Below are 25120 nucleotides of genomic sequence, written 5' to 3'. Positions count from 1 at the left end.
GTTAAAAGAACTGAATTTATACAAATGATATTCTCTGACTATAAGAGAATTATACTAGAAAATGACATGAGAAACTGGAAAGTATCTCCAAATACATAAAAATTGAACTGTGCATATCTAAGTAATCCATGGTCATAGAAGTATTATAAAGGGACATTTAGAAATATTTTGAACTGATTGGAAATAAAACGTATAATTTGTAGGATGTAACCAAATTAGTACTCAAGGGGAAATTTAGAATTTCATGTGCTTATCTTTGAAAAGATCTCAAGTCAATCACCTAAGCTTACATCTCAAAAACCTTGAAAAAGGGCACAAAATAAACCAAAAGTAAACAAAAATAATAATGGAGAGGAAAAAACACAGAAATTGAAAAAAAGAACTAAAGAAAACAGAAAATCTAATTCTTTAAAAGGAAAATCACCAAAACTGATGCATCTCTTAAGGCAGACTGACAAAGAAAAAAGTCAGAAACTACCAGTATCAGGATTAATACAGAAAATATATAACCCACAGGCATTAAAAGGATAATAATACCAGAACAACTCTATAAAAATAAATTCAGCAACTTAGATGAAATGCACCTATTCCTCAAAAACTTCAAACTACTAAAACTTACTCAGAAAAAAACCCAAAAAACCTGAAAAGTCTTATACCTACAGAAAAAAATGAACTCACAATTGAAACAAAGAAACAGAAAGGAAAGGAAAGGTAAAAGAAAGGAAAAGAAAAGAAAAGAAAGGCAGACAGAAAGACAGACAAACCCTCCAGGTTTGGTAGTTTTACTAGTCAACTCTACCAAAACATTTAAAGAAATAATACCAACTTGACATAATGTTTTCCAGAAAATGGGACACAAAACACTTAAGTCATTTTTTGAGGCATTACTGATACCAAAACTAAAAACAAGAAAACAATAACAAATAAACAAAAAAATTAAAGACCAATATTCCTCATATATATAAAGGCAAAAATTCTCAACAAAATATTAGCAAATCAAATTCAATAAAATGCCCAAAGATCTATGAACAAGTAAGGTTTATCCAGAGAAAATAAGACTGACTTAATTGTCAAAATTCAATCAATGAAAAAAACATAATTGGAGAAAACTACTTGAAAACAAAAACTCAGTGCTCTGGGGAGTATTCTAAGGGAATACAGCAAATGAAAAACTATTTTATTTTAAATAATCTACTAAATCTCAATAGAAATAGCAGGAATCTATAGTATCTGAGCCACACTGCCCCTTTCTTCCCTCTGCCAGCTCAGCATAATGAAATTTCTACTCCTGGCAGATGGAGTCAGGACAGGGCTCTCTCCCTGCTGAGTTTCCAGTCAAGGGTTAGAGTATCTTTCCAGGACACACAAGCCAACAGAATTTCTTATACTCAACTCCCTCACTTTCACCACCAGCCTCAAAACACAGGCAGAGGCTCTAACGTAAACATGATAGTCCTACAACACAGGGGCCCCATTTGCCTTCAACCCATCTCATTCGTAAGATGGTGGTTACACACAGGGATAGGCAAGCCAAAAAGACTAGAGGTTACCACCCTGCCCAGTGGTAGTGGCTCAGAGATTCTGCTGCAGAGGAGTAGACCTAAGAGCAGAGAACTCTAAAAGCCTCCCCAAAAGAAAAGACTTTATTTGGAACAGAGTGTAGAGAAGTTCAAGCCCAAGGGTACCCTCAAAAATATGGAGATTTCGGCAGTAAGCAACTAAAAGGAAGCTGGTAGCTCTAAGGCAGGAGAACAAGTTAAACAACAGGTCAGCTAATGTACCAAAGAGAACCGGGAAGAGAGACAGCTAGGAAGAGACCTCCTCGGTTCATAACACTGAAGACGAGCCTCAAAAAATGCCCCTACAAAGGGGCCAAAATTTAATTTGATCTGACTGTGGAGAAATTTATGATCTGGAGAACTATTAATAACAAAAGAGTAGTCACCAGCAGTTAGTAAAGGCTATCAACATCTGGGGGTGACAGCAACAGAAGCAGAGGTTTTAACAGATACATATAAGTGAAAGAGACAATCGTAAACAGTCCTACTAAAATCACTGTCATCCCAATATAACTGCCCATGTCCAAGGCTGTACCCTCTAATGGGTGACAACAGGCACTTCACACTGCAAAAAATACAAAACTTCATTGAAACAGCCCAGCCAAGCCATTAAACAAGCAAACAATAAGCACAAAGGATAGGAAGAATCAAGTGTCCAGAGATGCTGCAAAGTTTATGTAAAATGTCCAGCCTCTCGCCCACAAATTATGACATACAAATAAATAGAATTCATACACAGGGTACAAAAAGCAGTCAACAGAAACTGCCTGTTTAAGAGCCACAATGTCAGACTTAATAAGACTTCAAAGCATTCATTAAAAATATATTCAATAATTTCAGGAAATCACGATCAAAGAAGTAAAGGAAGGTATGATGACAATGTCTTATCTTTAAGAAAGAGATAAGAAAAAAAGAGATATTATGTAGTTAACCAGTAAAATGACTGAACTGAAAAATTCAGAGGCTCAAAAATAAGAGGGGCTCAACAGTATATCTGAACCAGGAGAACAAGGAGAATGCAAATTTGACGACAGACTGATAGGGTTGTGCAATTCAGAGAAAAATTAATAAAGAAATGTGAACAAAGCCTCAGGGAAAAAAAAAAGCATAGGACACTATTAAGTGAATCAACATATGTGTAATGGGAGCATGAAGAAAGAAAGACAGAAAACAACAGAAAAACAGTTCAGGAAATAATGGCTGAAAACCTCAGAAATTGAAGAAAAACACTCATCTACACATCCAAGAAGCTCAATTAACTCCAACTAGGATAAACAAAACAATTCATGCCCAAAAACATCATAGCACAAAATGCTGGAAGCCAATGACAAAGAGAGACTCTTGAAATCAGCAAGAGAAAAGTGATTTGTCACAACTAACTTCTCATCAGAAATAATGGTGGCCAGAATGATGTAGGATGACATATTCAAAATGATGAAAGAAAAAACTGTCAATAAAGAATTTTATATCCAGCAAAACTATCCTTCAAAAAAGGCAAAATAGGCTGGGTGCAGTGGTTCATGCCTGTAATCCAGCACTTTGGGAGGCCGAGATAGACAGATTACCTGAGGTTAGGAATTCAAGACCAGCCTAGCCAACATGGCGAAACCTCATCTCTACTAAAAATACATAAAATTAGCCAAGCATGGTGGCAGGCACCTGTAATCCCAGGACTCTGTACTCTGGAGGCTGAGGCAGGGGAATTGCTTGAACCCAGGCGGCAGAGGTTGCAGTAAGCTGATATCACACCACTGCACTCCAGCCTGGGTGACAGAGAAAGACTCCATCTCAAAAAACACAAATAACAAAAAACAAAAACAAAAAGGCAAAATAAACATGGAGATTAAGATGTATTGGTAGAATTCACTGCTAGCAAACCTGACTGATAAAAATAATTATGTAATTATAAAAGACAGTATAAATACAAACTTTCTCTCCTTTTACATGATAAAAAGAAATTACACAAGCAATAGGTATATAAGTGTATTGTTGGGTCTATAACAAATAGAAATGTACTATATTTGACTATAATAGCACAGAGAAGGTTGTTGAAAGGTAAGCTATTTTGGAGTAAGGGAAAGAAACAAGATGGTAACCCAAGTCCACAGGAAAATTGGAGAGAACCAGAAATGTCAAATAAGAAAGTTAATGTAAGAAATTCTATAAAATTATACTTGGTCTCCTTCTTTCTCTCAGATCCATTAACCCTTTTCTCCTTTGCCCCAAGAATACTCACTGGCAGCACTTGTGGCTGCAGCATTTACCCCAAGATAACTTTGCCATGAAATACTTCGCTTTTATTATTATTTTTGTATCGCTCTAGCATATCAACTTTGTAAACAAAATACATCATTGTATTTATAGCAATCTGTTTTTAGTGGTGGTATTTCCATTTACAAACTACAGTAATTCTTGATTGCTGAAAATGTCAAATCCTCGAAAATGTGGCATTCCTACATGTGATGTTAACATCATTCTCAAACAGTTGTTGGTCAAAGATTCATTTGATGAATCCAATTTTTCTGAAATAATTATAATGATTCAGATGATTCTGATGTTAGTTTTGTTTAGAAATAACTCCAAGAGCCAGGTGTGGTGGCTCACGCCTGTAATCCCAGTACTTTGGGAGGCTGAGGTGGGCAGATCATGAGGTCAGGAGTTCGAGACCATCCTGGCCAACATGGTGAAACCCTGTCTCTATTAAAAATACAAAAATTAGCTGGGCGTGGTGGCGGGTGCCTGTAATCCCAGCTACTTGTGAGGCTGAGGCAGGAGAATCCTTTGAACCTGGGAGGCAGAGGTTGCAGTGAGCCAAGATTGCTCCACTGCACTCCAGCCTGGGCAACACAGCGAGACTCTGTCTCAAAAAAAAAACAAAAAACAGAACTCCAAGAACAGTTTTTTAATATTTTATTTTCACATTGAGTATCTGTCAGATTTGCTTCGGCCTCAAAAAGTATATTTATGTAAAATTAAATGAGCACTGGCAGCAAGCTACACTTTTTTTTTTCTAAATGGGAAAAGGGTTAAATGACACAAAATTATGTAAAGTAGTAACAATAACAATACATTGTTGGGTTTGTAAACTATAGTAACTGCAATATGTATAACAATAGCACAAAAAGAAAGAAAAAGGAACAGACCTATATATGAGTGAGATTTCTGTATCTAGCTAGAATTAAGTTAGTACAAGTCCAAATAGCTTTTGATAAGGTAAGATGTGTATAGTAAGCAGCAGTAAGCACTAACAAGAAAAAAAAAAAAAAAGAAATAATATTGTGAAAATATCATTAAAGGAATTAAAATGTTACACTACAAGAAAGTCAACTAATACAAAAGACAGCAGCAAAGAAAGACTAGAAGAACAAAAAAGACATGAAACGTACAGAAAATGAAACAAAATGGCAGACATATATTCAACTATATAATTAACAACATTAAATATAAATGATTAAATAATCCAATTGAAAGGCAGAGACTGACAAACTACAAAAAAATCCAACAATCTACTATAGGAGACACACTTTAAAAATGCAAATATAACATCAGACAAAATAAACTTTAAAATAATTATTAAAGATAAAGAGAAAAAAACTTACTATGATAAATTGGCCAGTCATCGGAGAAATACATCAATTATAAACACATGAACCTAACGAGAGCCCCAAAATAAATGAAGCAAAACCTGACAGAACTGAAGAGAGAAATAGCCAATTCAACAACAGTAGTTGGGAGACTTTAATACCCCATTTCAATAATGGATGCAACAACCGGATACAAGGTAAGTCAACAGACTTGAAAATATAAAACAACTACACCTGACAGACAAATATTCTCTAAGATGACCATATGCTAGGTCATAATCAAGCATTAATTTAAAAGGACTGAAAAAATACAAAGTATGTTCTGTAGACACAATGGAATGAAATTAGAGATAATGACAAAATAAAATCTGTGAAGTTCATAAGTACACAGAAATTAAACAACACTTCTAAATAAGTAATGGGTAAAAGAAAAAAAATCACAAAGGAAACTAGAAAATACTTTGGGAGGAATAAATTCAAAAATACAAGATACCAAAACTTATGTGACACAGTGAAAACAGTGCCAGGGGGCAAATTTATAGCTGTAAATGCCTACACTTTTAAAAAGACCTCAAATCAATAACCTAATTTTCCACCTTAAAAAAAAAACTAGAAAAAGGGCCAGGTGTGGTGGCTCATACCTATAATCCCAGCACTCTGGGAGGCCAAGGAGGGTGGATCACCTGAGGTCAGGAGTTCGAGACGAGGCTATCCAAGGCGGAAACTCTATCTCTACTAAAAATTCAAAAATCAGCTGGATGTGGTAGCACACACCTGTGGTCCCAGCTACCCAGGAGGCTGAGGCAGGAGAACTGCTCCAACTCGGGAGGGGGAGGTTGCAGTGAGCCGAGATTGTGGCACTGCACTCCAGCCTGGGCAACACAGTGAGACTCCACTCATTAAAAAAAAAAAAAAAAAAAAGGCCAGGCACGGTGGCTCATGCCTGTAATCCCAGCCCTTTGGGAGGCTGAGGCAGGCGGATCACGAGGTCAGGAGATCCAGACCATCCTGGCTAACACGGTGAAACCCAATCTTGACTAAAAAATACAAAAAAATTAGCCGGGTGTGGTGGCATGCGCCTGTAGTCCCAGCTACTCGGGAGGCTGAGGCAGGAGAATGGCGTGAACCCAGGAGGCGGAGCTTGCAGTGAGCAGAGATCGCATCACTGCACTCCAGCCTGGGTGACAGAACGAGACTCCGTCTCCGAGGCGGGTGGATCACGAGGTCACGAGATGGAGACCATCCTGGCTAACACGGTGAAACCCCGTCTCTACTGAAACTACAAAAAACTTAGCTGGCCGCGGTGGCAGGCGCCTGTAGTCCCAGCTACTCCGGAGGCTGAGGCAGGAGAATGCGTGAACCCGGGAGGCGGAGCTTGCAGTGAGCTGAGATGGCACCACTGCACTCCAGCCTGGTGACAAAGAGTGAGACTCCGTCTCAAAACAAACAAACAACAACAAAAACAAAACCTAGAAAGAGATGAGCAAACTAAACCAAAAGCAAACAATGGATATAATAAAGAGCCGATATAAATGAACTAGAGAATAAAAAAATGAGAAATACTTTTTAAAGTTTATTATCTAAAAATATAAACAGATTGACAAACTTGGAGCTAAACTGACCAAGAAAAGAAAAAAAAAAAAAAAAGAAAGAAAAAGAAGACTCAAAGTACTAAAAACAGGAAAGAAACAGAGTACATTACTACAACTTTGTAGGGTAGGCATAGCAAGGATCATAAATAATGTGAACTGAATACTAACAAATTAAATAACTAAAGGAAAGGGACAAATTCTTACAAAGTCACAGACTATCAAAATTGACTTAGGATGAAACAGGCAATCTGAATAGACCTACAACAAGTGAAGAGATTGCATTAGTAATTTTAAAACTTCCCATTAAAAAAAAAAAAAAAAAATCTCAGGCCCAGGCAGCTTCACTGGTGAGTTGTACCAATTATAAGAAAAGCTGGTATCAATTCTTCACAAACTCTTCCAAAACAGAGAAGAGTTTTGGAACCTGGAACATTTCCTGACTCATTTTACAAGACCATTGTTATCCAGATAACAACATCAAAGAAATCTCAAGAAATGAAAACCACAGACTGATATATCTTATGAAAATAGGCAGAAAACCTAGTCAGGCGTGGTGGCTCACACCTGTAATCCCAGCTTTGGGAGGCTGAGGCAGGAAGATCATGAGGTCAGGAGATCGAGACCATCCTGGCTAAGACCATGAAACCCCGTCTCTACTAAAAAATACAAAAAAATTAGCCAGGTGTGGTGGTGGGCACCTGTAGTCCCAGCTACTCGGGAGGCTGAGGCAGGAGAATGGTGTGAACCTGGGAGGCAGAGCTTGCAGTGAGCCAAGATCGCGCCACTGCACTCCAGCCTGGACGACTGAACGAGACTCCATCTCAAAAAATAATAAAAGAAAATAGGCACAAAGATCCCCAACAAAATACCAGAAAACAAATACTGCAAAATAGGGATTATACAACATGACCAGTGGATTTATCCCAGAAATTCAAGAACTGTTCAACATCATAAAAACAAAAAATGTAATACAACATATTAGAAGAAACAACCACATGATCATCTCAAAAGATGCACCAAAAAAAAGCATCTGAAAAAATCTAACAGCCCTTCAAAATAAAAGCACTCAACAAACTAGAAATAGAAGGGAACATCCTCAAAACGATAAAAGGTATCCATGGGGGAAAAAAAACAAAACAAAACAAAAAAAAAACAAAAAACACACACACAGATATATACTTAAAGGTTAAAGTCTGAATGCTTTCCTTATAAGATCAGGGATAATACAAGGTTGTCCACTAAACAGAATTGCCATTTCTATTTCATACTGTACTGAAGATTCTAGCCAGAACAATTAGGCAAGAAAAATAAAATAGAATGCATCCAGATTGGTAAAGAAGAAGTGAAACTACCTCTAATTGTAGATTACCTGATGTCATAGATAAGAAAATCCTAAAGAAGCCACTAAAAAGATTATCATAAACACATGAACCTTACAAGACAGCACCAAAATGAATGAAGCAAAAACTGACAACTGAAGAGAGAAATAGCCAATTCAACAACAGTGGTTGGGAGACTTTTAATACTCCATTTCAATAATGAATGCCAACAACTAGATACAAGGTAAGCCAACAGGAGACCTGAAAATACAAAACAGTTTACACAGCAGTTTAATACTTAAGATTTTATTAATAGTAATGTTTTATAATAAGTAAACAAGTTCAACAAAGCTGCAGGGTACAAAATCAATATGCAAAAATTAATTGCATTTCTATACAATAACAATGAACAATCCAAAAATGAAATTAAGAAAATAACTCCATTTCTGAAGCATCCAAGAGAATAAAATTCTTAAGTATAAGTTTAACAAAAGTAATACAAAACATACCATAAAAACTACAAAACATTATTAAAAGAAATTAAAGTCTATTCCGGTCCTCAATTGATTTTAAAAGAAAGAAATTAAGTAACTATATATATAGAAAGATATCCCATGTTCAGTTTCAACACAATTCTATCAATATTCCCCCTGGCTTCTTTGGAGAAATTAGCAAGCTAATTCTAAAATTCATATGGAAATTCATGGAGCACATACTAATAACATAATCTCGAAAAAGAACATTTTGGAGGATTCTCAAAAATTCCTGCTTTCAAAATTGCAGACTGTAATCAAGGGATACTGGCATAAGGATAGGCATATCAATCAATGAAACAGAATTGAGAGTCCAGAAATAAAGCTTCACATATACAGTCAGTTCATTTTAGAGAAGGGTACTAAGATAAATGAATAGAGAAAACAGTCTTTTTAACAAATACTGAGCTCCAAATCATGCACATTTTCCACTATTCTCTCTTCACATATTCTATACACAAATTTAAGTCTAGCAACATACAAAATCTAGAAAAGATTTTAGCAGTCTCATCATAAAGGAAAGCAGTAAAACTGGGGGAAGAGGGTATTTATTACATGCATTCATTCAACAAACATGTTTCAGGTACCAGTGAGAAAAGCACTAGCCAACAAAACAACATCCAACAGAAATGAACAACTGATACATGCAGTATAAATAAGTCATAAAATTATGTTAAGCAAAAGAAGACACAAAACAATGTAGTACCTACAAATCCATTTGTTCGAATCTCTAGAAAAAATCTCAAATATACTGACAGAAAGCAGATCTGTGGTTGCCAGGGCCATGATTGGGGTCTCCCTGCAATCAGTGAACTTCAGTGGTGACAGGAATGTTCTGTATCTGAATGATGGTGATGGTTAAACGGGTGTATAAGTTTGTGAAAACTCATTTAAAAAGGACATTTAAATGGGTACCTTGTATTATGTCTAAAGTTCCTTGACAAGGTTGATTTAAAAATAAGAATGGAATTAGTTCCTATGGATATTAAAAAATAATAAGCTCTGCATGAAAATTAACCCTAGATCAACACTAAAAACTAAGCCCGGTCTGAATTTCACTGTAAAAGTGAAAGCCTCTAGAAGTATGCTTGAACAAGAACAGTACAATGAAAAAATCAGGAGGTTATGAAGTCAAAGACCTGACTCTGGATCTTACTGGCTAGCTTATATGACCTGGAAGAACTTAATTACCAGTTATGTGGTAGAACCTACCTTATTTACTCAACTGTAAAATGGGAAAAACTCAGCTAACCTCATGTAACAACTGTGAAGAGTATATACAAGGCATATTTTACTCTAAGTAAAAATGTCCTTACGGTAGCTTAGCAAAGTCTTGCCTCATTTGCCTCTGACCTTTTTTGTACCCATCTACCATTCTCTTCCTTTCCTACTACACTCTAGGCACACAGACTTCTTTGCAATTTTTTCATCATAAGACATCAAGAATACAACTCTCTCAGGTTTTTTCTTCTTTGTTGTTGTCCCTTCCTGAAAGCCCTTTCTCCTGAATAAGCACAGGATTGCTCCCTCACCACAGGCTCACTCCTTGAGGGAAAATCAGTGGGAAAGGACTTCCCTGACCAGCCTATTTAAATCTGCACCTCATACACAATCCACACTTTCTCTTAGTTTCTTTTCCTCCTTGTCCTTACCGCCATCTGTCAGACTATATGTATCTATATAGATTTTATTTTGTACACTGCTATATTCTTTTGGAATAGCACTTGGGGCACATAGTAGGAGTTAAATAAATATTTGCCAAATTAATGAATGAATGAGTAATATAAAGTATCTAATACAATACCTAAATGTTGTCTTTGCCTACTTCCCACAAGCAAAATACTATTTTCAAATACATCCACAGATATCAAAATGATTTTGAAGCCCTCCAGAAAACATAAGCTTAAGAAAATACTGAAAATACAATCTGATTTTAGCATTTAACATAACGTCTTAACCTACATTTTCAGTGTTGATACAGTGAACTAAAATTAGGCAAAAATTCTTTTAAACTTTTTCACTGTAAGTTTATCCAGTTTAAACCTCTTGGAGATCAATTTTGATATGGTACTTCTGTATATTAACCCTGTCTCATAATTGTGTGATATACTATTTACTTTTTCCCCCCAGGAAGTACAGAATAATGCTTGGGAGGGGACCACAGACAGGACTATAACATATTACTCTTATTTTGTCTTTATGCTTATTAGTAAGAATGAAAAATATAAACAGAAAACATGAAAATAGAAGTGAATATAAAATATTCCCTCTTCAGAGAAAAAGCCAAAAAATACAAGTTTTAAAAATTATCAGTTTGTAACTTTGAAATTTAGGACTTTTTTTAAACACAACCATACGCAGTGTCAGTGACAGTAAATTAAAAAATACAATTCTCACAGAGTTGGAAAGAACGTAAACTGGCACAGCTTTGCTGTAAGAAAAAAAGCAACTGAATATTAAAAGCTTTGGAAGATAACCTTTCATACACCCAACATATTTATATTTGTTAGGCCCTGTATGAGGTTTCAAATATACATTAATGAACTAGACTGAACTTGTCCCTACTCATGATCTAGTGGTGGAATGAAAGACAAAATTTTTTAGCATAATAGCTAATTACAATAGATGCTAGGTGAGAAGAGTCTACTTAAGAAAAGGGTAGTTGGGGAAAGACTCTCTGAGAGTATCCTGTATACTATCGGATGTGCTAAATGCTGTAAATATGTTATCATTTACTCCTTCCAACCTCTGAGGTAAGTATCATTATTATACCTGTTCTTACGGAGAGAATACTAAGGCTTGAAAAGTTATTTGACTAAGGACACAGCAATTGGCTAAGCACTGGACCTGCTTACCTCCAAAATTCATATACTTTGAAATGATTGTACTTACAGAAATTTCTTCTAAAGAAACAAATGTACAAACAATTCAGGTACAAGAATGTTCATCACAGTGCTATTTGTAAAAGTAAAAAGTCAAAATAAAATGTTCAATCATACACAATCATTAAATCAGTTATGCTCTGGCCATTAAGAATCTTATTTTGGATAAATATATGACAGTGGAAAATGCTTATGGTGTCAGTTTTGTTTTTTGTTTTCAATACAGGTTCCAAATTAGCATGTATACTCCAATTTCTTCATCACAAAAATGCAAACTTTCATGGATATCTCTGAGTGACTTTTTCTCCCCTCTTTATTACAACTCTCCAGCATTTTCATATCCCCCTATATTACCTTAATAATCAGAGAAAAAAATGAGACTGTAGAGCTTACAAACACATGCATACAAAGGAAATGACAACGTTTGCATCAGTTAACAATGGTTCTCTAAGTTGTAGGCTTGAAAGTGATTTTTATTTTCTTCTCTCACTAATCTTTCCTTTCTACTTTTTCTATAATAAGCATATGCTATTACTACTTTTTTTTTTTTTAAACCACAGGTCTCCTTCAGCAGAACCTCACATTTAATTCACTCCATATAAAAATTTAAAAACCAGTAAATAACAGTATTACTTCCTTGGTATGCTGTAATAATACATATCAATATACAAGAATCCAAAATTATAAAATAGGTAAGTTATAGAGAAACTTTCTATTACAAAAGAATCTTCTCTTTAAAAAAATTTACCTCAGAATCCCAAGCTGAAGTTCCCAAAGTAAATAAAAACTTCTCAAATCATTAATTTGAATCAGATGTTCAAAATCAAAGGAATTAAATACTCTTTTTCTGAGCCAATTGATAAATCTGAAACTATTCTGAAATAGTGTTAAGTGACAGAAAAGCAAAAATAATCTTTGCCTTGTCTTGATATTTTAGCATGTACATTTTCGGTACAAGGCCGGAATATATAATTAATCATATAGCTTAGGATACAAATTATTCTGAGGAATGAATTCCCTACTTTTAGTTAATTCCAGTGAAATAAGCAAAGAGCCTTGAAAACTTTAAAGTGTGGTAATAATCTTCTAATAGTAAACCTAACAGTTAACTGAGTATCTGATGCCCGAGTATTTTGCTGTGCCTGACAATTATTATTAAAACTATCAAAATTATAAGGGGGCATATCTTGACCAGAATCCGTAGATCTTCTAGAAGTTCATATGTTTTATATCACAAGGATAAGTTTTATAAATAAGTTTTAGATATGAGTCCTTTGCTCAATTTTAAATTATTTGCCTTAGTTAATATGAAAGAATGGAAGAGCAAACTAACTGAGGATTTAGGGTAGCTGTATTCCAGTTTCTAAAGTTTTAGTATATGTTTTTAGAAGAAAAAAGTATTTTGCTTGTAAGTGGCTTTATTACGGTACACGATTAAATAATCAGCACACCTAACAAATATTTAATGTCAGCAACTAGATTTTACAAGTTGATAGTAAAAGCAATGCCTTTTCCTACAATGCACAACAGTCATTTTCCAAATTCATTACTCTGTGATTCACTTTCCTTGCTTTGCTACTGCAGCTATTTAGTACTATTCTGGTTGCCTTATATGGTCTTTACTTTTAATGTTTCAAAAGGCTCAGTACCCAAGAGATCTTACAGATTTAAGGGACAAAGAACAGCGTAAGTTATTCATACACATTATATGCACAAGAATACACAAGAGTTTCCAACTATTGCACTGACAATAATAGTGCACAGCACATAGTAACATTTATTGGACTGTACAAGGAAATCTAATTAAACATGAAAATCATTACTAATTTCTAAGAAAAGTACAGGTTTTATTATTCTACATAAACACATGAATTAAGGAAAGTTTTCAGTTTGCTTTCCTATGTCATTTTCCAGTACTCCAGACAGACCACCCCGCAACCCCCACCCACAATTCATCTGATGTAGAAAACAATTTCAAGGCACTTTAATAAAAAATAATCCCTCCTCCCTATTGCTCTTTATAAAACTTATTACAGATTACTGAGTCCACCATGGTATTTTCAGAAGTTGAAAGACACAGATTATTATGCTTTAATCATCTCTTCTCCCCTTTAGAGCTTACCCCCATTTATGCAGAAAGCACTAAGTAATTGTTGATAAGATTTCTTATCTTCAAACATGCAAAACTTGACCATATCTCAGGGCCTTCTATTCCTTCTGTCTGGAAAAGCATTCAACCATATTTCTGCATGGCTTACTCCTTTCTGTTTCTGCTCAAATGATACCTCCACAGAAGTCTTCTCTCATCACCCTACTTAATCTCTTTTTTTCCATTTCTAATCAATTGCTGTACTTTTATCCCCTTTTATTTTTTCCTAAATTACCACTAGCTGAAATTATATTTATTTGTTTACTGTCTGTCTCCTCCTCCAGAATGTTAGGTTAATGAAGGTGGAGACTTGTCTGAATCACCATCATATATCCAATAACAATGTCGAGCAGAGACTAAACACTTAAATTACTACAGGATTTACTTGAAAACATCTAGAGTGCTAACATATAACCAGCAGAGCCTAAACTTTAAATTTAATTTAATAAACAATTTCTATCCAAACACTACTAAAAAACAGCTAAATTATATGAGTTTTGCATGTGCAGGGAATAGAAAAAGAACTTTTAAAATACACAGAATTTTACTGTTGGAAGTGACTTTGGCGATCAAGCACAGAGATTTTCAAACTATGATCTGAAACACCTTAGTGTGTCACTAATTTGTGCTTCACAAATTCATTTAAGCATTGGATTACAATTTTTTTACACACATACATCCATTTTAGGATGAGTGATATACACACACAAGTGCGTTGTATACCAAACTTAAACACTTTAAAGACTATCTCAGATGTCAGGTTAACCAGTTCGGCTGTACTAAATAAAGTTTGGCCTGACATACTTATAAATATACCTAGAATTTCTCATAAGCATAGATTAGAAAGATTATGGCTCCAATTTTTTGTCTAATTTCAGGCCAGACATGTTCACTCCCATAAAAACTACACCCCTAAAGCATTACTTTGTTCAGTCATCTGTTCAGCATATGACTACCTCAGAATAATGGTGCAATAGTATGTAAAATGTACCATCAATGATATGTTATTACCTGTTCTCATTATAACGAACTATTTGCTTTCAAGTTTTTAATGTTTCTCAATGAATGTTTATAATTTTTAAAAATGAGCAGCTGTTGTATATTGCCAGAAAGTCAAGCTTGAAACAAAAATTTCCTACTGCTGCTTGTCTTTCAAACTTCTGTATCAATTTGATTAAATATCTAGGATCTGCAAGATGATCAGATGCAAACAAAAATAAATCTTCCATTAACACCTATTCTATTTAATAAATCATGATTTTCTCTATAAAGTAGCGCTAAAATAAATGAAAGAAATTAGACTCTGAGTACAGTCTGAAGATGAAAATGGCCTTAATAATTCCCAACTTCTAATTTTCTTATTGACCAAAATAGCTTGTTTATAAACATAAATGTTAAGTTTTAAACTTATTTTAAATTATATATATAAAATTAAGATAATGAAAGTCCTCTCTGCAAGTTGTAAAACATTTTTAAAATATTAAGTAGCAAAGCCAAAAGTAGTCAGGTGCTTGGAATGGCACAGTAAACCTAATATTTTATTTTACTGACCTATGAAAGATTCTTACAAGCAGAAAACTACATACAAAATTTACATGCAGGATAGGCATTATAATTTACAAAGTAGAAAATAATACAAAAGCACATTCTTGCCAGATATGACACAAAACCAAATGTTCCTCTCTCAAACACACTGTATTACATAATCAGTCATTACGTTTTGTCCAGATGCTAATACAAACTGGAGCTGTTACAACATTTGAATACACAAATGGAAAAATAGTATATCAATATGTTTGAAAAACAAGCAAGTCTACTCACTGTTACCTAAATTGCCAGGACACATAATTTTCTCTCACTCATTTTATCATTAGTTTTTACTAAGTTTTTACTAAAACTTAGTAAAAACTTACTAAATGTGCATTTTCACCTACTCACATATAAGGAAAGACATTTCCATTCAGAAAAGACAGAGAAAGGATTGGTGTCTTGAGTACTGGATCATATTCCCTTTTTAAAAATATATACTCTGTATCTTTAGCAGCTCTTAGTCACTAAAAGGTCTCTGGAACATATACAGGCAATTAAGACATAATATTCCTAAAATCATTACCAATATTAGCATATCTACTAAAATGCAATTCTGGGAGTCATCTATCCTGTTTTGATTTCGACATCTCTAAAATGGGCACAAAACTGGCTCACAAGCTCTTAAACAAACCTGTGAAGGCCAGATGTTTCTCAAAATCGCAGTTTCAGATCTGAGAAAGGTAAAATGTTGTATGTATCATATATGACATAACATCTGCCAATGGCAACACCTGCAGTCACACACATGAACATTTCCATATGAAAAAGTGGGAAAATCAGATTAAGAAAGATGATAATCAGATTCACAGGTATAATTCCAGTTGATATTTTCTCACCTTGCTTATTCAAAACAAAACAAAACAAATGATCAACTTTCAGAGCTTTTTAAATTTTGGACCTCCAATAAGACACATCTCACCTTATTTCCGTAAGGGCAATTTTATTCAAACTAGAGAAATCCTGCTTTCTACTAACCAGTGGGCCAGGCATTAAGAGGAAAACGGTGAGAAAAACAGAATCTAACTTCAGAAGCCCCAAATCTAATAGGAGCTCATGGGTAAGTACTGGTAAACATGTTACCTTGTAAAGACAAATACAAAATAATCTCCTTCAAATAACGGCCATAACCACACAAAATACAGCAAGAAATACAGACCTAAACATCCTGCCAGAAGCAAAACAGGGTATTAATCACTCTATTACTAACATCCTTCCCTAATTCCATACTAACTCAACACACAGTTCTCTAAGAAGCTAGTTATCTATTTTTCCATATGTAATTAAGAAGCAAAACTGTAAGACAGGATTCAAGAAAGTGAAGGAATACAGGATGCCATTCTCCCCACCACTTTTCCAATCTGTTGCTTCAGATCTGTGGATTGTGAAACAGTACTGACAAATGACAATCTAGCAACAGTTCAGTTTAATAGATGCGTACTGAGAATCTACTAAGTATTATGCACTATAGAGGCATTCGAAACATGAACATAAACAAATCAAAGCCCTACCTCTCAGGTGCTCCCAGTCCAGATGGACAGTAAATTACAATACAGTGTGACATTCTATAATAGAAGTTTGAAGACTAAAAAGCAATACAGCAGAAAGATTTGGGGAGTCAGGAAAGATTTATGAAGAAAGTGATACCAAAGAGGAGTATGGAAGAAGTTCATCAAACAACAGAGAAGTGAAAGATACATAAAATATGCACCACCACCCTCCCCCACACACATACATGCAATAACGTACACATGAATAAAAAGAATAGGATGGGCGTGGTGGCTCACACCTGTAATCCCAGCACTTTGGGAGGCTGAGGCAGGCAGGTCGTCTGAGGTCAGGAGTTTGAGGCAAGCCTGACCAACATGGTGAAACCCCGTCTCTACTAAAAATACAAAATTAGCTGGGCGCATGCCTGTAATCCTAGCTACTCAGGAGGCTGAGGCAGGAGAATCACTTGAACCTGGGAGGTGGAGGTAGTAGTGAGCCAAGATCGCGCCATTGCACTCCAGCCTGGGCGAGGGGCAAAACTCCGTCTCAAAGAAGAAGAAAAAAAAAAGAATAAGGAAAGGAAAATGTTCAGAGTTAAGTGGCAAATAGTCCAAAATATCTAACTATATATCTCAGTGGACTTAGATCCTGAGTCTAAGCATATACAAAATACTAAAGTGCCCAGAAAATGAAAAATTTCTCATTTTTTTCTAAATAATTCACTTTTTTTGTATTTCCATATTATATGTCATGAGCTCTTGACAAAAAGTAAACATCGTAAACTGTTTTATTACTTTATAATGCAGCACACCCCCAAGTGATATACCAACAGATACCAACAGATTTGCATCTGTATTTCAGAGAACAAGCTGTCAGAAAACACAGTATGAATTCTATTTCCAGGACATTCCTAATAGTATAGACAAAGTAAATAAATGAACAAGCCACATCAGCATGATTAGTCATAACAGTTGAATTCTAAAATAGAAATCAAAGGATGTCAAACAGAAAAACTAAAGAAATAAAACCCTAATTTTCATTCCACTTCAAGGTAAACTTTCTACAACGACACCAACTTCAGCACAGCTCTTTTCAAAATATCTGGTGTAAGTCACAGTGAAATTCAATCCCTTTAAGTATCACAGGTAGAAATTGCTCTTAGTAAGGAAGAACAGTCACCTGTATCATCAAGCAGAATAAGTTCTACCATAGCACTAGATCCCTTGATTAACACTGTATGTAATTCCACTCAAACATTACAGTACACCTCATATTAACTCTGTCCCTAAACTGCCCTACCCAGTACCTTGGATCTTTTGCCTCTTTGTGTTACAAAATCCACTACAGATCCAGGTAACAAATAACATCATAAATGTTCGGTTGTATATTTTCCTGAAATCTCAGGAAAATTTTAACAAATTTGAACAACAAAAAAACCGCTATTGTTTAACACTGCTTTTAAAGAGCAAAAAAATAAATTGTAAGCTAAGTGTTTTTCACTAGTCCATTAATGCTTACTCATTATTTCACCTATACACGTGAAGCATACATTCTATTTATATTATCAGAAAATCTTATGAAGTCTGTCACTAGAAAACATAAAACTATAACTTACACAGGTTGTAAAAAATTCTGTAATGGTCTTTCAAAATATAGGTACTTTTAATAACAGTATCTACTAAAGGAATACAAATGAGAACTGGGTTAGAAGCACTTCTAATAAAATCTATTCATACACCTGAAAATTTTATTTACTTTTGAACAAATAATTTTCAGGTTATAATAACTGTAAAGCATCTCTGAAAAATCAAAAAGTGCAACACCCAAGTTATAAAGCAAAAACAACGGTAATTAGTCCTTGTAGGGAGGTATATGGGAAGTTGTATCATTCTGAATTTTGTTTTTGTTTTTGTTTTTTGCCCAGCATCAGAAGATAAGCCACATTCTGAGTTTTATCTTCAAGATCAGGTACTTGGGGATATAAATCACTCACACACAAGCATTTTGCCCTCCTTTTCCACCATATAAATTAAAGTATGATAGAAACTGAAAATTTGTATAGGCTGTATTTGTTGCTTGGTTAAACAAACAGGCAACTCTCATTCCCTGAGATCAGATTAGGTTACAGATCTCTCTACATTGTATACTTAAAAAAAGATTCCTGCCAACAAATGTTTACATTAACTTATTTGTATTGATGAAGCACTAATTCAGATACAAAAAAAAAACTTTAGCAGTTTCTCACTTCCTCTCTAAAATACAAAGTATTCACAAAAGTTATTACAATTCAAGCTCTCAGAAAATATGAGAGAAAGATACCTTTTTTACAATAAGGCTCTTACAAAGTCAAGAAATAAGTGAGTAGAGTGGAACATGTTTTGTCTTTAAGTGTATTTTGTATTTCTTTTTCTTTAGATTTAACATTATAAAAGAACTACAAACTAAACAAATTCAACATACAGGGCTTACTAATTATCTTGGGCCATTATAAAACATTTCAATGAACTGGGCTCTGAATATAGACAACCATTTCAGCCCACTATGATTCTTAACCCTTTCAATTCGCAATCTTACAAAATTATAAGAGACATATTCATTGACGTTTGGAAAGAACTGTTGTCAATTATGCCAAGCATTCCCAAACTCAACATAAACCTTGTATGTAAATGGATACTTTAAATTTTCTATCTCATCCCTCACCCCATATTCCTTCCATTTATCTTGCTTCAAAAGGGAAATCAAGAGTCACACTTCTGATACTGAGCTCTAAAAATTCCTAATATCAAGCATGAAGTATGTTCAACTTTGGAATCTTAAATTCAAGTTAGCCTCCCTCGTGAACTGACTTTGAGTACTTTTTACCATTTCGCCAAGAATCTAAGGGTTCAAATCAGTGTACTTAATTACGAAGAACTGTCCAAACGATTTTAAAAGGAGTGGGAAACTCTGACCAAGAGTTTTATGAAAATGAAACAAAATATGTTGCACTCAGTCTTCCGGATGTTGAAAAGTGAAGATGTCTCCAAGGATTCGAAGGAAGTTGATGTCTAGGTTCCTTCAGAGAGGGTGGTACCCTTATGTAAGACTTTCGTGGTGGTAATACCGTACCTACAGGCCTGGAATAAATATAAAGTCTAAAACCTTGGAAATACTTTGTATAAAAGAAAACTACAATTCACTTTTGCTAAGAACCACAGTTACCAAGAGTCATCAGCTTTCTCCCGGACAGACAACAGTGCTTCAATTAAGAATTACAAAGGGCTCTTTTAACCCTACTCTTTTCTTCTGTGAAACTTTTAAGTGAGACCTACAACAGCAAAAGGTGGAGAGGCCCCTGCGGAAGTAGAAACCCAGAGCTTGCAACTTCACAGACAGAAGCATCTGTGGTTCCTCCGCCGCCCCAGGACCATCCGGACTCAGTCTACGACACTACGGAAGCTTCACCTTCCTGGTGCGGTGGCAGAGGCAGCATCGCAGTTGCATTCCTTCTCCCTCCACCATGCACAGCCTTCGGTATCCCAGGGCCTGCAGGCTCCTGACACCCGTTAGCCAGTCCAGTGTCTCCCATCTGACACTTACACACACACTAACAGAAATACACATAACTGGCAGATGATATACGTGTATTGAGAATGTAAGGAGCCAGAGCCAGCACCAGCTGCTGGGAAGGCGGCAGAGCCGTCTAAAGCGGGCTCGAGCTCCTCAGCCACGGCCGCAGCCGCCTTCTCTTCTCCCCCAGGAAGCAGCGCGGCGGTAGCGGCTCCTCTGCGCTGGCGGGAGCCTAGGGGAGTGGAGTCTGGGGAAGCCCCGCCACTCGCGGATGGGACCGGGCCTAGGATCTGGAGCTGCTGCTGCTGCAGCGGCCCGAGTACAGCGACGCTTTACGTCCCGTCCACCACCACCCCCATACACACCCCCTCCCTCCCTCCACCGCCGCCACCCCCCCTCCCCGCCCGCTCCGCTCTCCCTCTCTCGATTGGAGCCGAGACAAAAGCAACGGGAAGCGGCGGGCCGGGACGCTACCGGCGGACCCCGGGCGCGGCCGGACCGGCCCCGGGGCATTCCCCCGCCTTGCGGGGGCCCCGAATCCGCCGCCCCCGCCGCGCGCCCCGCTGCCAGACTTCCGAAAATTTGCCAAAAACTCACCGCATGAATTTTCTTGTCCCGCGGATCCAAGATGGCGACGTATCCACCGCGGAGGCTGCTGGGAGCAAGACCTTTACCCTCTGACCGCCGCCGTGACCCCCGTCGCTCTGGCTTCCCTCCGGGTGGCGGCGGAAGGTGGGAGCGGCGACTGCAAAGCAGCAGGGATGGGGTGGGTAGGCCGCTTCCAGCGCGCTTCTAACAAGGTGGAGAGAGGCGCTTCACTCCCCTACCGCCCTCTCACCGCTGCTCCGTCTTGTCTCCCATCGACTCACAGGGAGGCTTGCTGCTCCTCCGCGGCCGTTACAGAGAGCGGGGCTTCTGCGGCCGCTACCGTTTCCCTGGGGCCAGGTTGCTTCGCAGAGGGCTCTGGCCCTGAGTCCGAGGGAGACCGCAGGGTCCAGGGGCGATGGATGGTGAGGTGGCTTCAGTCCGCCCTCCCCGGGGATGCTGAGCGTGTTCGTGTTTGTGTTTGTGTTTGTGTTGGACACCCCGCCCCCGCACGTCCGCCGCCTCACTCCTCCCCTCCTCACTCCCGCCACCTGGAGCGAATTTAACCGTGTCCCCGTTTCCTCCCTTAGCTCCCGCAACCTCCGGAGCTTGTGCGCGTACTTCAGGGACCGGCACCACGTCACCGTCACCTTCTGAGTAGTGAGTTCCCCTCTGATGAAACCACTGGTGTATTTACTCACCATCCTCACTTTTTTTTTCCAACCTGATGGAAGGAAGTACATAATGGAGAGCAAGTTTTTGAAGCACGGCCGTGTCGTGTGAACTTGCTCTAGCCAAATCAGGTTTATAGCACTTTTTCTGACTCTCATTCCCCCCAGTCTGCACATAAACAAGAGCGACCAGCTGGGTCATCCGCAGGACCATTTGAAATTATTGTGGCTTGGGTGGAAACTTAAAGGAGTGAAGTATCTGCTTTCCGGAAAAATCGTTGTCGTTCAAAGTGAAATTAAACTTGTTTTCTTTGCAATAATTCCCCTTTATTTCTTTGTATGTCTGTAAACTCTTCATTCTTTTTGTAATTACTAGACATTTCGTTCTTAAAAAGAGCCTCTGCATGTGTGTTTTGGAATTATGTAGCTTCATAATGTGAAAATTGTTCTTTTCTATTTGAGTAGTTAATTTGAAGTAAATAAAATGTCTACTTCAGTTGGTTGTTTCTTTTAAAAATTCACCTTTTCCTTACAAAAGAATCACTGTAATCCAATTTCAATTTATCATTGAAGGTCAAAAGCAAGAAATAGCAAGAAACACAAACTACTGTAAAATAAAAGGTAACTGTCATGTTTTTGAAGGTAAGGTGTTTTGACATAGCAGACATTGTGTGAATTTATTTCAACTCCTACTGGTACTGGTGTAGACAGAAAATGTTTTGCTTGGTTATTCATTTCATCAAACATTCTACTTCATTTTTTTTTTTTTTCACTTCAGGAAAATTCGAGGAGAAACAACACATTTGTGTCTTTCCTTCCTTTCTCCCTGTCTTCTCCAAATAGTCCCTTCCTCTTTCTGCTTTCTCCTCCTCTCATGTTAACATCTTCAACCATAAGATGGTGTGTTAAAAGATTGGTTATACCTCTATAGAATGACTTCCAGAGGGTGTAAGTCTGATTTGAGAGTTTTATTACCTTGAGTATTTTACTGGAAGAGATAGAACAAACATTTTTATAATAAACGTGTGGGTTAGGAGTGTTAGGAGAAAATGCACTGATACTATTACTTTCAATATTTGATACTACTTACTTTGACTCACTGACCACTGTTTAGGATGAATTCACTTTAAGCCATGTTGAAAAACAAGCCTTTAATTGTCCTATTATTTGTGCCAAATCTATTATAAATTTGTTAAAATTTTTTTAATACCTACCTTAGAGGATACTGTAGGTATTTAATGAGCTAGCATTTGTTAAAGGCTTGTGTAGTAAGAAATCTTACTATAAGAATTACTATTCTTACTGTAAGAATAGATGCTACATTTTTAAAATTGTCCTGTTGCATCAAAAAGTTCATCTTTATTGGTAATGTTAATCAAGTTTGCCCATTTGGTAGTTTGGTTTTCTTTTGACTATCTTAATAGATTTTCTTTCTTTTACCTGAAAAGTAGTCCATACTAATAGGCACATGTTTTGTGTATTTCCAAAATATGTGTTATGTTAAATTCCAGACTTTGAGGGAAAAAAATACCCTATTAAGGGAAGAATGAGTTTGTGTATAACTTGTAGAAGGAGGCCACCCATTTTTAGAAAAGTATGGATGGTATTGAAAATTTTGCCATTGCAAGGGATAAAAAGCACAGGCTTCTCTAATGTGTCTAAAACAACATTTGAATCCCCTTTGTTCATTCCCTAAATCTCCTGCTCCTTTAGAATTCCTGATTTTCATAAATAGTACCACCATTCACTTATTTGCTCAAGCATAAAACTTGGAATTTTCTGTCATGCTTCACACTCGTACAGCTCATCAGACAGTACCATCAATTCTGCCTGACAAATATATTCTGAATTTAGCTGCTTATCACCTCCACCACTACAGCCCTTGGGAGCCACCATCATCTCTTGCTGGACAACAGCAATATCCACACTAGCTGCTTTCACTTTCTATCTGTACCCTCATGAAAATTTTCGCATTCAAACCATTCTCTATATACCAACCAAAGCAATCATTTTAAAAATGTTATTAGTTTATATCACTCCCTTGTTTAAAACCCTCCAGTAGCTTCCTTATGCACACAGAATGAAATCGGAATTCCTTACCATAGCCTTCAAGACTGCATAATCTGGCCCCTGCCCACTTCTCCATCTTCCCAGGAAGCAGTACGGGAAGTTGTTCTCACCCTTCTTACTGCCTCCTTTCTGTCGTGGGCTGAACTCTTTGTAGTCTGTAGCAGAGCCTGTTGTCCCCCAAAATTCCATTTTTTTCATAGTAGTAGACATGGATACATGGCTACCCAGAACAAAGACTGTATTTTGCTGCCTTCCTTGTAGCCATGTAATAGTGCTGGCTGATGGGATATAAGCATTGTATCATGTGGCACACTTGTAAAACCATCCTTAAAAGATAGTTGGTGTACACCTTCAATGCGGCTTTTCCTTTATCCTGTACCATGGACTATAGATGTGCTCTTGGAACTCTAGCTGCCAATTTGTGTCTCATGCAGGTTCTCTCATTCTAGGGATGGCAAAACTGGTGGAAACCAGGGTCCCTGAGGACTTTGTGGATGAGAGCACCATGCCAGCCCTGCACTCGTAAATGTCTATATTATTAAAGCCACTATTTTGGGGTCTCTTGTTCTCAACTGAATTTAATCTTACCTGATACTCTGTCTCAGGGACTTTGCACTGTTTATTTTTTATTTATTTATTTTTTCAGCCTGGGATGTGGTTTTACTGTCTTGAATATGGCTCATTCATTCTCTTCCTTCAGGTTAACCCAAATATATCTGACAGGCCTTCCATGGCCACCCTATCTAAAATAGCTCCTATTCCCATTTATTGTCTATCAATCACGTGCCCCTCTATTTTCTTAATAGCATTTATAATTTATCATTATCTTTATTCACTGTTTATTTCCTACCTCCCTTCACCCTACAAAAATATAAACTACACCTGTTTTGTTCACTACTTTATCCTTCACATATGGTGGGCATTAGATAAGTGCTGTTAAATTAGTGAGTCAGTGAATGAAGCAACAAAATTCTTATCCAAGATTAGCTAGACTTTTTTAATATTAAATGAGTAAATGTCAAAAGGTATCCTTAACACAAAATTTGTAAAATCCAATGTAGGAAACAGGAAAAACGGTACTAAACCAATAGAATATTCCTAGCCTTCAACTTAATAAAGAAGATGTCTACCTTTTTCTGGGAAATCTGTAAGGCTATTACAAGGGGGAAAAAAAAGTAGACTACACTGCAGTATATCCAGGGCTAAAATTCACACTAAAAGGGGTCTGACTTATAATTTATTAGACCTCAGTTTCTTCATCTGAAATACGTGTAAGAATCTTAAGCTTTGAATGGTAATATTATAACAGTTAAAAGTTTAATAGTAAGCCCAACTTATGAGTAACAAAACATGTTAAACGTTAATTTAATCTTCAGGCATTATTTTAACAAGTGGTTATTTCTTGATAGTACTGGCAAAGGTTCAGAGAAACAGGGCTACTTATGTTGCTGAGAGTATATGTTGGCAGCACTTTTCTAGAGTGCAGTTTGGCAATATGTATCAAAAGCCTTGAGCATGTACATTTGACCTAGCAATTCTTTTAGAAATG

At 36.7% G+C, this 25120-nt stretch overlaps 2 protein-coding genes across 2 annotated transcripts in view; one reads left to right on the top strand and one right to left on the bottom strand.

Moving 5' to 3' along the window:
- The window catches only part of CNOT2 (CCR4-NOT transcription complex subunit 2), a 104344-nt gene extending 83354 nt beyond the window's left edge, over positions 1-20990 (bottom strand). Inside the window, exon 1 of the mRNA XM_023226513.3 lies at positions 20843-20990. The gene's annotated coding sequence lies outside the window, so the exon portion shown is untranslated. The remainder of the gene's footprint in view (positions 1-20842) is intronic.
- Positions 20661-21996, top strand: LOC113219946. Its single transcript, XM_031936351.1, has 2 exons — positions 20661-21255; positions 21421-21996. The coding sequence occupies exons 1-2, from the start codon at positions 21007-21009 to the stop codon at positions 21556-21558; spliced, it is 387 nt and encodes a 128-aa protein (XP_031792211.1). The 5' UTR covers positions 20661-21006; the 3' UTR covers positions 21559-21996.
- Positions 21997-25120: the final 3124 nt, after the last annotated feature.

Source organism: Piliocolobus tephrosceles, chromosome 10 (assembly GCF_002776525.5).
Source record: "Piliocolobus tephrosceles isolate RC106 chromosome 10, ASM277652v3, whole genome shotgun sequence".
Classification (NCBI taxonomy): domain Eukaryota; kingdom Metazoa; phylum Chordata; class Mammalia; order Primates; family Cercopithecidae; genus Piliocolobus; species Piliocolobus tephrosceles.
The sequence above is the reverse complement of the archived record's forward strand: the minus strand, read 5'-3'. Positions and strand labels throughout refer to the sequence as shown.

Coding starts and splice junctions, on each gene's coding strand:
- LOC113219946 (XM_031936351.1), top strand. CDS start 21,007: ATGGGGTGGGTAGGCCGCTTCCAGCGCGCTTCTAACAAGGTGGAGAGA. Junction 21,256..21,420: donor GGGTCCAGGGGCGATGGATG/GTGAGGTGGCTT, acceptor TTCCTCCCTTAG/CTCCCGCAACCTCCGGAGCT.